We start from the raw sequence: 12,497 nt of genomic DNA, 5'->3' as shown, positions 1-12,497 counted from the left end.
TGACTCTGTCCGAAGTTATAGCTCGTGGGTCGGAATTCCGTTCACATCTTTCCCAGATCCTTTCTTTGACCTTGGTGACACCACCGTGGCAGCGTTGCTGAGATCAGAAATGGACTTCAGCAGTGCGATACAAACGCACAATTCTAACCACACGTGGAAAAAAGGAGAGGTATCAAAGTTGTATCATATGACAGCTCTTATGGGCTGGACACGCGGCTGCCAGATCCTCCTCGATGCTAACTTGAGCTATACTTCAGATGCACCTCCGGCACCGTCGCCTAACTTGCTTCTCTTGGAGGCCGTGGACTCTCAGAGTCAAGCTATGGTGCAATTTTGGCTTGATGTACGCGAAAATGCTGAGGCAGAATGTCTTGCAGCTATTGGAGGCTTGGAACTTGCCGTTATACACGCATTGGCAGGTTCTCAAGTGAATATAGCAGAGATCGTCGCCGCACATCTGATCGAACAGAGACACCAGCTTCGACAGATGATAGAAAGATCTGGCATCGAATGCAAGTGCGTCGAAAGATCAAAAGACGTCCTTGACGCCCACGCCACGTGTGCAACGCATGCACTTGACAAAATAGGCCTCAAGATTCCGCCCTCTCTTCGGCCGACTTCACCCCACGTATACTATGTCCGCAAGATCTATGACCAATCTCTACACCCCGAGTCAATTTCGCCGTTAAAGATCTTACAACTCCTGTACGACACCGGCTTCAAGGACGTTGCTATAGTAGACAAAGAATGCTGCTACGATATGGCTTGCTCGCCGTTGTTCATCGGAATCGCATTATGGGTGAAACATCATGGTTATCCTGGCGAAATACCGGAGTTCTTCAAAATGATAGACTGGTTCCTAAGCAAAGGGGCGGATATCACCGATTGCTGGCCGGAGTCAAAGATCACCGCGTCACATTTCATCAGCACAGAAGTGGCCCACTTGCTCAACACTGAATCAGCGATTATAGAAGATCTCTACGATGTAATTGCAAGAATGTTCCGACACACGGTCACAGACGATTGCCAATGCAGCTGTAGTACACACGGCTGTACTAGCATGGTTTCTTTCTACAATAGTCCCGAATTCCAGTACTTCTGTACAAGAAGTAGGAAATGGGAAGGGATGTGGGGTCCACTAAGGTTAGAGCGCGTTGGAATCCACGATCGAGATATGTATCAAAAGTGTCGGAAGTCTTTCCAATGCGTAGCAGATGTGGCAAAGGATGCGGCGAATAGGTGGATTATAACCAACTTTATTAGGCTATGTGTCTTTTCCTGGCTAGGCATTCGACACACCTGTCGCAATCTCTCGCTTTTTATGGCTTCCATTTACTGCGCGGACGAACCCCACTTTCAGCGTGCGCCTCCACCGCGATACACCCCAGACAGGTTGCGCCGCGTCCAAGAAGAAGACGCCTATCTCGTACGTCTGCTAGAAGACTTGGTACCTCTCTTTGACGCACGGTACGACTCGCATGACGGAGATCTATTATCTTTTATCGACGACGTACTAGTACCGGAAATGAACATCTTGTTGGATCAAATGAAGCAAGAGGACGAGACTGCACATGCTGCAGGTAGACGAGCAATGGGTGTCATCATGGTTGATGAAGGCGAGCACGGTTTGATCGAAGAAAACGAAAGCGAATCGCTTGATGAGGTCGAGAGCGATGCTGTGGACGAGTAAGGCGGAAGACTGCGTATGCACCCGAAATGTAGCAAGGATGGGGGCACAACATCTCACAATTCCTGGGTTCAACAGAACAAGTAGACAAACGAACCTCATTACAAAATGATACAAGCCTACAATTCAGACCATCATACCAGCTCACCGCTAAAAGGGGGTATATCCACTACAAAAAAGAAGACAAGCATCGCTCACGCACAACCACGTTCACCACATCTAGTGGAACAGATCCTGAGCCGCAACAGCAGTCGCCTGCGCCTTAGCAGCCTCATTCGCTGCCGCCATAGCAGCCGAAAGATCATTATCAACCTTCTGCTGCGAAGAACTACCAGGACGATTGTTATCACCAGTGCCTTCCCGTTCTCCCACTGCGGCTGCGGCGAGATGTTGGAGGCCGGCCATGTTGGGTTCGAGCGCGGGGCTGGCTTGTTCGGGACCGGTGTAAGGGGGCGTGGAAGACTTCTTCTTGTGGAGTAGGTCGCCGATTGCGGTTTCCCATCCGAGACCGTCGGAGCTGCGGTGGATGATTTGGCCGTTTGATAGGGCGTCGCTCATTTCTTTGATGGTTGCGCTTGCTTCTGCTTTTAGTTCGCCTCGGTCGTTTAGTTCAGTGAGGGATGTGGCGACTAGGGCAGCGAAGATGTGGTGCAAGGGAGTGATAGCGCCGCTCATGAGGTTGCTGAGCAGGTCTTTGGTGACTTCGAGAACCTCGGCTGAAGACAAATTCTGCCCTGAAAGTCGTGCGATGAAGACTCTGAGATACTGGTGCGCCAGATGAGGGGGTGAGTTATTCGTCAAGGTGGTCAGATCGATGGACTGCTTGATTTCATCTAGTGCTCCGTTGAGGTACTCTGACTCCGTGGTTCCGGGTTTGAGCGCGGAAAAGGCGAAAGGAGCTGCTGGGTCAACATTTGGGATGCTTCCTGCGCGATTGACGTAGGCTATGCGGCCAACGAGTAGGGCAACACCTGATGAAGATTAGTCTCGGATAGTCATCAATGGAAAGAGCTTGCACTTACGAGCGAGATAATAAGCGACTTCACCCAGGGCTGAGTAATCGTCTCGCGAAAGTGTTCCAGAGTATCGTCGAATCATCATGTCCGTCGATTGACTAGACGCGTGGAAACGGTCTATGATCAACGCAGTCCAATATACGCGGCGAGCTGTCTGATACACTTCGAGATCTTGTTCTTTCAGTCCAGCCAATGTTCTGGCATCATTTATTCCGACATCTGCAATGCACGCTGAGACACGGGCGAGCAGTCCAGTAGTACTACCTATAATGCTTGGGCCAGGCCTGTCAGATGCTGCGGCAAGCAGAATCAGTGACTGGCAGTACACCAAGTGGTTATAGAACCGTCGTGAGCTATCCGTGTCATGAAGACAATAGTTTGCCGCGTCGACTGAAGTAAAGCACTGTTGTAACAGCTGATTAAGACTGATATCGATAGGTGGCAGAGCCTTCGAGGCGATGGACCGGATACATCCTTCTAGTACGAGGAAGAACGTCTCTCGCAGCTTCGACGGACAGTTTGTAAGGCGGTTTAGTTGTGACTCGTGATGTGGCAGAACAGGCAACGTGGGATGAATGATGTTGTAATACCTGAGATATGGTTTAGTGTCTGGCAAAATGCACATGTGCGGGTATACGTACGCTTTGAGAATCTCTTCATGAGAGCCTGTAATAAGACTCCCGCCCAAACTCATTTCTCCAAAAGAGGTACGACGGTTGCCATTGAGCGACGAGTCTTGATCACCTAATACAGGCAGACCATGTGCGTCTACAGATCCACCATTACCGCGATCCTGTGCGGACCAGTTGGGCCGGCTGAAAGCCTCGTGGAACCCGTCTGTCATGGAGTGAGTGCGCTGACGCTTGAACTGCGGTGGGCTCTGGGTATCGGGAAACGGCTGATCGCCCAACGTTCCGAAATCGAAGTTATGCGACTGCGCCGGAGGATGGTGAATCTGGCTTTCGAGCGAATTAAGGCGGTCCGCAAGTTCTTTGATGTAGCTGGAAATTGTTAGCAGACTCGCCAAACTGCACGCAATCCACATACCCTTTGCTCGGGCCGCGCTTCATAGGCTGACGGCTGAACTGACAGCGGGCGCCAGTCCGTTTGCAACTAGAGCAGGCTTCTGGGCCGTTCTCGCTGGTCGCGTCGCATCGTATCTACCCAGCGTAAGCGCATGTTGTGCAGGATTGGAGGCATCGCATACCTTCTTCCTTCGGCATTCGTCGCAGGCGCGTGAGACTTTGGAGCGTTTGCGATTCGGGTCGTTGGGATCGTACGGGTCGTGATGTCCGTCCATATTCATGACATGTTGCGCCATTTGCTGTGGAGAATGCGTCGGGCGCGTTGGACCTGCAAAATGCGGATGCGCGCCCATTGCAGGCCCCATATGAGCCATCTGCTGGTACTGAGGCTGCTGGGGACCGACCGGGTGCATCATGTCTCCGCCGTCGCGCAGCTGCTGTAGGTTCTCTTGTAGGCGCAATTCGGGGTCAGTCAGCTGGTGTTGCTGCGCGGGTGGTGTGCCATTCTGGTTCGCGTATTGGCCTGGCCCTCCTCCCATCTGCGTATCCGAGTCCCCGTAGCCAGCCATTTTTCAGCGCGTCGTATTCGAGATTGCGAGTAGAAATGTCGTTGGGAGTTATCCAGAGCACCGGTCCGGTATTGTTGCGCGATCGCGCGCGAGGTTCTGGTGTTGGAAAGCGAGAGGAGCGTGTTGTGTAAGAGGCCGCCGAGGAGAGTTGTGCGAGCTTTGCGATTTTTGCGCTAGCGTGAACCATGGCAAGAGGGAGCAGGTCCTCATGGCCTTGGATGAATGGGAAAGTGACAACAACATTATGGTGGTTGTCGTTTTCCTAAGACATGGGAGATGTTATCTGCTTGCAGCGTGGATCGGAAGCTACTAACTGGTCGGTGACGACGTCGCTGTTGGATTATCTTTTCACCGTACGCGCTCCGGGCGGCCAGTGGGAGCACCATGCACAGCCATCATCAGAAATGCCCGCACACTGCAACCGATGATGAATAGCATTATGGACGTCAAGAGACTGCTGAATTAGCCATATTTTTCTGCTGCCCCTGTACTGCTGCTGCGCGATATTGACCTCGTTCTGTCTATCATGCGCTGATCCATTGGTGTTCAGATGATGGTTTTAGTGCCGACTTACTTGGGTCACCACACACTACAATGAGCTCGCCATAAAAAGTCCCCGGTGCACTTGGACACGTTGAGCAAGACGTTCAACAATTTCGAGCCATTGGTGGGTACGCGGTCTGGAGAATCACCGTAACATATGATATACGTACACCTGTTCACGGGTCACGATTATGTACAAGGCCAGTGCATACCGAATCCGAAGTCGTTCAATGTCAGATGCTGTAATTACTCCGGCTCTCGTAGATTAGCGCTACCAGAGTTCCACGAGACGATCAACGACTTGACGGCTGGCTGCAGCGTCAAGCGTAAGATCACCAGGATCTCCCGTATAAGAGCGGTGCAATACACCGACAGAGTATACCCCACGGAGAAGCCATGGGGTCCCGTTTCAAAAACATTATGCCAACGCTGTGCCCAGTGGTCCCAAGGGCTAGACGCTCTGTTCGATCTAAATTCCATTTGTCCCACAAAAGGTCAAATTCGTGTCGTCGGGCTAGCGCTCCCTGGGCCGGAGGATTCATGTGAGATATACAAGCGGGCACTGTACCTGAGAGTAATGGATAGGCTTGCTTCCGGTTCTATATGTGCTGGACGCTATCGACGCAGACAATAGTGATGATCTCCACTTGGCAACGGGCGACGGATGCTTCGAGTTACGGCCGTCGCGGTAAGGGAAACATGCTGACTCGACAAGCGAATCGCGTCCGCAATGAAACATGCCGTGCGTGGAGTCCCGCATGATTAGAGACGGGCTGGCGAGGCCAGCGCAGCACAGGAGCAGGCTCCGTCGCAGGCGTCGTAGGCGTCCGGTGTGGATCGCGACGGCGGCGGGCTGGCGGATGGCAGGATTCATGCGGTGAGAAGGTGCTGCTGGCTCGCACCTGCACCTGCGCTTGCACTTGCATGCAAGTGTGGGATTCCCGCGCTAGCCCGAAGGAGCCGCCGTCATGATGGCTGATCGCGCTTGCTTCGAGCGTCGAGGTCTGAGCGCACTTGCCGATGACGCTAAGCCCCACAGCCAATTACACGCCGCGCAGGGCCGTGTGCGTTCCTCTTAACCTGTTCCTCCCGCTCGCTCTCTTCCCTCTCATCACTACCTCACCCGCACAACACCACATAGTATACTGGTCTGGTCGTTCCCAAGGAGCTCCGTCTAACGCTTTCGGCCAGCGCCTCTTGCGCTCGGTTCCCCTTTGATCTCCCACTCCACTCTCCACTCCATCCTGTCGTCCTCGGTCTCATTCCCCGGCGTTCACGGTTACAAGTCAGCATACCATACCATTGCCCAAGATACCCTCTGGCGTTTGAACTAGCTTCTCTTGAATCCTACTATTCTTCCCTGTATCTTTACCCAGACGCTCACACCGCGCGTGTGGCATTATTTCGTCATTTTTCGCCGCTTCTAGCCAGTTGGCTCCCTGGACCGCTCCTACCCAGCTGCTCGTAGCCAGCTGCGACGACCGCACTCGGCCGTTATCGCCCCGGTATGCCTGTTATCGATGGCGAGAAATGGGCTTGCTCGTCCTGCATCAAGGGCCACCGAGTGAGCGGTTGCAACCACACTGGTATGTCGCTCAGTGCGACGCTTCACAACCTTACAGTGCTAATTTCGTCTTGAAGATCGGGATCTCCACCACATCAACCCCAAGGGTCGTCCTGTCAAGCAATGCGAGCACTGTCGCGGTGCGCGCAAGTCCAAGTCGCATCACGCCAAGTGTGATTGTGGCGACAAGAAGGACAAGGACTTGCACAAAGACAAAGGCGACGTGAAGAGTGAGCTCACATCTGGCTTGGCCGTCCCCGACATCTCTGACGTTACTCTAGCTCATGACAACCGCTGCCAGTGCCATTCCGGCGGCAAGTGCTTGTGTGGCACCAAGAAGGAAGAGATCGATCTCAAGATCGACACTACCCGGCAGACGCTCCACGATGCTCGCGCGAAACCGAAGTTGACTGCGACGCACTCGGAGAGCCACTTGACCGTCTTCGCAAACGGCCACCACAAGCCTTGCCATCGCAACAACAACTCGGCCCATGTCTCTGGCCTTCCGTATAAGATTCCTCGTCCGCATACGCTACACGGCCATGCCGCCTTCTCCGCTCTCTCGCAAGAGAAGAGTACTCGCAGCAAGCCTGAACCGCCCGCTACCCGCTCCATGGATACGCTCTCGTTATCGAACAACGACTTCCACACCATGTTCGGCTCTACACAGCGCTGTGCCGACAAGTCGCCGACTCCCAACGTCGGCGGTAGCCTCGACACATTCGGTTTCAACGAGATGTTCAGCAGCCAGCCCGGCGTCTTTCAACAAGACGGCGAGTCTCCCAACAGCAACGTCAGCGACACGTTCTCGAATCAGTGGCCATGGATAGCAAACAGTGTAACACCTGTGAACAGTACGTTCGGTCTGGGCAGCCTGTCCACTTCGCCATCGCAAGATTGCCTCCCAAACATGGATAGCGACTGGTTGACAGCATCTGCTGGGTTCGACCACGTCTGGTCTGCTACTGATCTCCCGCTGGACCCTAGCAAGTTCAACGATGACTTGACGCAGCCGATCTCACACAGCGGAGAGTCCAAACTCAGCGGTCCCGGCCTTACTGTAGCGTCGTCTGCACACTCGGAAATTGGAGAGCCAGCCCTCTTCGGTGACTTGGACTTCAAAACCCCTCAGTCGGCTGCCAGCGAGTCGCTCTTCTGGGAAGATACCCCCGCGTATCGCTTTAGCACTGCCGTACCGAGTGAATCCGTCAACGCGCCCATGCCTATGGCCACTACGGCACCCATGCCGAACATGCTTGGCTTCGATCCTATTTACGCCAAGAGCATGACTGCTGCGCCAGCAACTATGACGAGTACCGCCTCGCCTGACTTTGCCGACACAGCCGCCCTCTCGATGCCTAGCAATTTCGAAGATGTTGTTCCCATGGACCCATGGCCTATAGATCAGACCAATGGTGCTTTCAACGCGATGAACAACTTTGATCTATCTTATACCAACAGTGGTTGGTTTTAGACGCCTGCGAAGGGACAGCCAGCTCTCGCAGCTACTGTCGCTTTTGATGACGCCATGATTGATGACGCTGCTGGTGCGCGATGATACCAACGCCTAGGCGATCTCTATTCATATCTTCTTTTAGTCTTCATGACTACCCTTTTGACTATCGGTCGCCTGTGTATATTTTATGACCTGGCCCGAACCATTCGCTTGATGTGCGTTTGAGGCCGTTCTACATAGATCGCCGCCATCACTGTTTGTTGCATTTGAGTGTTGAACAAGCAAGCATACGTATATACAATGGGATGGATTTGGGTGGTGATTTCAATGCTTGGGCGGTTTGCCCGTGGGGGTTTCGCAAAAGTATAGACGGAGCCTTTGGCGTTCTGACGTCTGGCCCACAATGAAATAAGAAAGTAAAAACAATCCTACGTCTCCATCTGCTTCTCATCGTGAACACGCATTGTCAATTGAGGCATCTCAACGGACCCCTCAAGCCTCGTCGAGTGACGTCCTTGAGTCGCATCAGGGCGTGCCGCACGGCCGCAAGGTTCGTGTTATCCTCCTCCACCAATTAGCGTCTCTGCCAATCCAATTTTTTCAGGGTTCCCGCCTCGCCCACACGACGTATCCCTCAAGCGGCCAGATGAGACGCCCTGCATGCGAAGCGTGGAGCGCAGAGATTTTCGCTGACCTTCCAAGTTTCCTCTGATCGGTCGACAGGGATAGGCTATCTCCCAGCAAAACCGTGATTAACCTTTTGGACGCGCATGCTCTGTCAAGATCCCACGTTGGGGTCGTCCTGCACCAAAGGACGATGAGATGCGTGGATGATCGGCGACAGATGTAACACCACTACGTCGTCTCACGGGATGCGCGACGAGAGCGCTACGCCAGCGCTCGCGGCGGCAGCGATTGAATCGACGTGATCACTCGCAATGCGGCGCACTGCACAAGAGCATGTGCCGGGACGGCCTCGGTGGCATCCAGGCTACCTAGGTATCAAGGCTAAACACCGATGTCAGTCGCAACACACCTTGTCGTAGCTCCAGAGCCGGCTCAGCAAAGCGCGGCAAAGTCAGTCAATTAGCTAGGCGCATCGCACTGCACCGTCAGGAAAGCTAAATCAGCAGCATGACCACGAGCATGTCATCCCACTTACGAGCCTGGTGCTTGCGGATGCGTTCACAATCCGGCGCCCGCTGCACAGCACAAACAAAGAACCGCTGTTTGTGTGTGTTGTGCATGCCAATGCCCAGTGCACAGCCTCCCTTTTACGCTTCTTTACGAACCGCCAGAGTGGGAGGTGTGCAGTGGGCGTTCTGGCGAACCAGATGCGGGTAAGCTGGGTGTGCTCACTCGTTTTCGTAATGGGGGCGGGTGCATACTTCCTCACGATAGTGCTAGTCTGCCGTTTTTACCATCCCAACAGATACTAAAGAATGGAAGGTATTGTAGCAATTGTCCATGAGGATGGAGAGGTAGCTCAGCTTATCAACAATGTTTGCTCGAACCGAGCTTTCGTGATAATCACTCATCGCGAACTTGCAGCCGCAACAGCAGTATCCTCTCTTCCGCCTTCGTGACGAAGCCTTCCAATAGCGAAAATCACGCACGCATGCAATGCATCTATAGACTTTCGCATATGTAGCCGCGGACAATCCCGCCTAGCGAACTGAACTTCCTTCTCGAGAGTCGCGGCATAGCGATATGTGAAGGTTGTATGGCACGTCTAGACGCCATGCGTCGCATCGCTTGCATCATGATACTGATTTCCCGCGGGTTTTCGGGCGTTCGCAGACTGCGTGGACTTTGCGGGGTCTGGTGGAAGAACAGCAGCTCATTGGCGCTAAGCAACCCCGTCCAGAATGTCAGAAGACGAGCGCGCTCTGTTGGAACACCATCTTGAAGGTTCTGGTGGTTCTCAGATCAATCCAGACGTACGTCAGTCGACCTCAGGGACCCTTCCTTCAGACAAGGCAAGATCGTCGATCCCTGAATCCCCTACCTTCGGCATCGGCCGTCGGTACTGTCTGCTGTCGCACCTGTCGCACACGCTCGCTATCGGACCTTTCGGCAGGACCCTGAAAAACTGCCCTTGTCCTTGACCCTGGGGACTCTCTGACACCCGTTCAAAATGATGTCAACGTCTCGTGTTTGTCCTTCGCGTTCTTCGAACCGAGGCAGAGGCAAGCGAAGAGACAACGAAGTTCCACCGTTCCACCGACTTTTTCCCCTTTGGGTAATACAGCCAGTTGGATATCGCGATCGCCAACGCCGACAATGATTCAGTTTTTTTGCGAGTTGGAGTTCGCGCGTGTCTGTATTGTGGGGGTTGTGGGGGTGCGGAATCATCTGCTTTTACAGTATCTATTGCGCTGTGGATCGAGGGGAGTTTAGTGGTGAGAAGAAGAATGAGGCGGAACATGCCCGGGCAGCTGTCATTGCTGCGTTTCGCGTACAGTACCCAGGTAAGGGTAGTTCGCGATGGAAGGTCAGGTAACACGAGACACGACGTCATCGCCCACGAGGTCGGTTGCTAATAACCGTCTCATTTCCGAGCGTAGACATGGGGATCAGCTGTCGGTAAGCAAGTCCCCGGATATGCTGTGAACACTAGTTCAACGTTATGCTCCGGTGCTGAGGTGTTCCGATGCTGAGGTGCAAGGTTCGGATGTAAGTCATCAATCACATGCACGGCGGAGAATTTCCGCTTCACCCTGCATGCAGCTGTCGAGTCGATCGTTGGAATGTGACGGTCAAGCTTTCTTTTGGTTGCACGTTGCACGGCGGGATTGGTGGCGCGTTTACCGCGTGTAGGTGTCGCATGGATGGGACTGGCGGTGTCGATGCTGGAAAAGTAAGCTGCATGGCGCAAACAAAGGGGTGTACGCTTGGTCTTGGTCGAGTATCGATGCATTGAAAGCGGTTTTACTGGCGGTGTGGTGTACTTAGTCTGCGCGTGTGTGTAGAAAAAGAAAAGGAGAATGATTTAGATGATGAGTGTCGTGAAGATGATCGATCAGAAGAAGTGAAGATGCGCCTCTGAGGACAGCGATACGTATTCCCGTGAGGCAACGGCGGACATCGAATGAAGGTTGTGGAAGCAATTGACAATGGAAGGTGTTTCCGAATGACCTTCGAGAATTCAACTGTCGGATATCAATACTATATTAGTGGGGGAAAAGTCAATATTATACACAACACACACTGAACCACTTCATCCCTCCTCACACCTCATATAAGGAAGACACTGAACAGGCCTGCAGCCTGCATACACTAGAATAGCAAACAAGCAAACAAGAAGACGTAGCGTCATAGTAGACCCATAGGTGCTTAGTTTTCCCCTTAAACAAAGTGCTCGGCTCGCCTTCTCTTCACCCTAACCATCCCCCTCCACCTCCACTTCTTCATACCCACTCCCCCAATCAATCGGCTGATACCCACTGAATAAGCTATCTCCCAACTGGTACCCCGGTTTACTAAAGTACGTCGACATGCGCCCCATGAAAACGGGTGGTGTATCGTAGTCTTCGTCCGTGTAGTAGGAAGGCTCTTGAGGTATGGCAGTGTAGTTCGCTTGCGATGGCCAATAGGATGAAGATGAATTTTTTCTGGCAAGAGGAGTAGGGGGAGGTGATGTTTGGGTTGCGGTGGTCGTGTAGGTGGGCTTTTGCGAGGGTGGTGAGGGGTTCGGTGTAGCGTGGCAGTTGCATGTACATGGTGGATTTTCTGAAGTGGGTCTTGGTTGAGGTGGAGGACTCTGTTGTGGTATCGTGGGTCCCGGGGTCAGGGCGGGCTGTGATGATGGTGGCGATGGTGTGCTCTCAACTGGTGCTGGAGATATCGTCTTCGTCGACACCGGCTCGCGGTCTGGCTCTATCACTGGCTCGGTGCCGGTCCTCTGATCTGACTTTTGCGGCGACTCCATTTTCTCCGAATCGCCTACACCCGAGCTAAGAGCTGTCCACTGCGATATATACGAAGGCCGTCCCGGTTGCCTCATTTGCCCCTCAACAATCGTCTCCCCCAACAGCGAAATATCCGAGTTCGTCCTCGAATTCGTATAACTTAGACTCGGTGGCCGACTCGCTCGTTGCGAACTAATTGAACTCGACCGCTTGCTTCTATTCGTATCGCTCACTCCACCATCCGATCGCATGCTCGTTTCCGACAATGGCCGCAAGAACGAGACCGTTCGCGATCTCCTTAGTGCTTGCCTATCAAGCTTCTCGTCATCTTCAATAGGTGCCGGCTTCTTCAGTTCCGGCTCTTTGTACTCCAGCTTGCCTTTCTTGTCGGATGCGAAGTATTCCTCGCCTCGGCCGAAGACGACTTGAAGGGACGCGAAGTCTCGTGTTGTGCCGTCGGTGGGGTAGAGCCAGTCTTTGAGTGCGGGAGGGAGATCGTAGCCATCTTTTTGGTTGTTAGCATGGAGCTTCCCCATCTATCAGATAACGTATGCGCACCTTGCCTAAATTCTCCTCCTTTTGTCTTCCAGCAAACGTAGTATCGCTCAAAGGCGCCGAATGCGCAGACTATCAGATCGTCCAGACTTTCAGGGTCGTTCGGGTCTTCTGGTATCTCTCCCAAGCGTTTGTATAGCCTTGTCGATGCATCCATGGTGGGTACTCAGT

General features: G+C 53.2%; 4 protein-coding genes across 4 annotated transcripts; 2 read left to right on the top strand and 2 right to left on the bottom strand.

Moving 5' to 3' along the window:
* Positions 1-844: 844 nt before the first annotated feature.
* Positions 845-1,690, top strand: J4E78_006659 (uncharacterized protein; the record flags this gene model as incomplete). The annotated part of the gene is made up of 2 exons (XM_049367269.1): positions 845-985; positions 1,361-1,690. 2 exons carry the CDS (start codon positions 845-847, stop codon positions 1,688-1,690), a joined length of 471 nt encoding a protein of 156 aa, XP_049221016.1.
* A 216-nt stretch (positions 1,691-1,906) lies between these two features.
* J4E78_006658 (uncharacterized protein) lies at positions 1,907-4,297 on the bottom strand (the record flags this gene model as incomplete). The annotated part of the gene is made up of 5 exons (XM_049367268.1): positions 1,907-2,658; positions 2,710-3,293; positions 3,345-3,704; positions 3,751-3,863; positions 3,911-4,297. The coding sequence occupies 5 exons, from the start codon at positions 4,295-4,297 to the stop codon at positions 1,907-1,909; spliced, it is 2,196 nt and encodes a 731-aa protein (XP_049221015.1).
* Positions 4,298-6,370: 2,073 nt separating this feature from the next.
* J4E78_006657 (uncharacterized protein) lies at positions 6,371-7,878 on the top strand (the record flags this gene model as incomplete). The annotated part of the gene is made up of 3 exons (XM_049367267.1): positions 6,371-6,404; positions 6,482-6,634; positions 6,686-7,878. 3 exons carry the CDS (start codon positions 6,371-6,373, stop codon positions 7,876-7,878), a joined length of 1,380 nt encoding a protein of 459 aa, XP_049221014.1.
* A 4,053-nt stretch (positions 7,879-11,931) lies between these two features.
* On the bottom strand, positions 11,932-12,483 carry J4E78_006656 (uncharacterized protein; the record flags this gene model as incomplete). The annotated part of the gene is made up of 3 exons (XM_049367266.1): positions 11,932-11,952; positions 12,005-12,276; positions 12,330-12,483. The coding sequence occupies 3 exons, from the start codon at positions 12,481-12,483 to the stop codon at positions 11,932-11,934; spliced, it is 447 nt and encodes a 148-aa protein (XP_049221013.1).
* Between the last annotated feature and the right edge of the window lie 14 nt (positions 12,484-12,497).

The sequence above is a fragment of the Alternaria triticimaculans genome (genome assembly GCF_023758025.1).
Source record: "Alternaria triticimaculans strain BMP 0046 chromosome Unknown scaffold_9, whole genome shotgun sequence".
Lineage (NCBI taxonomy): Eukaryota > Fungi > Ascomycota > Dothideomycetes > Pleosporales > Pleosporaceae > Alternaria > Alternaria triticimaculans.
Note: the sequence above shows the minus strand (reverse complement) of the source record. Positions and strands in the feature narration are given on the sequence as shown.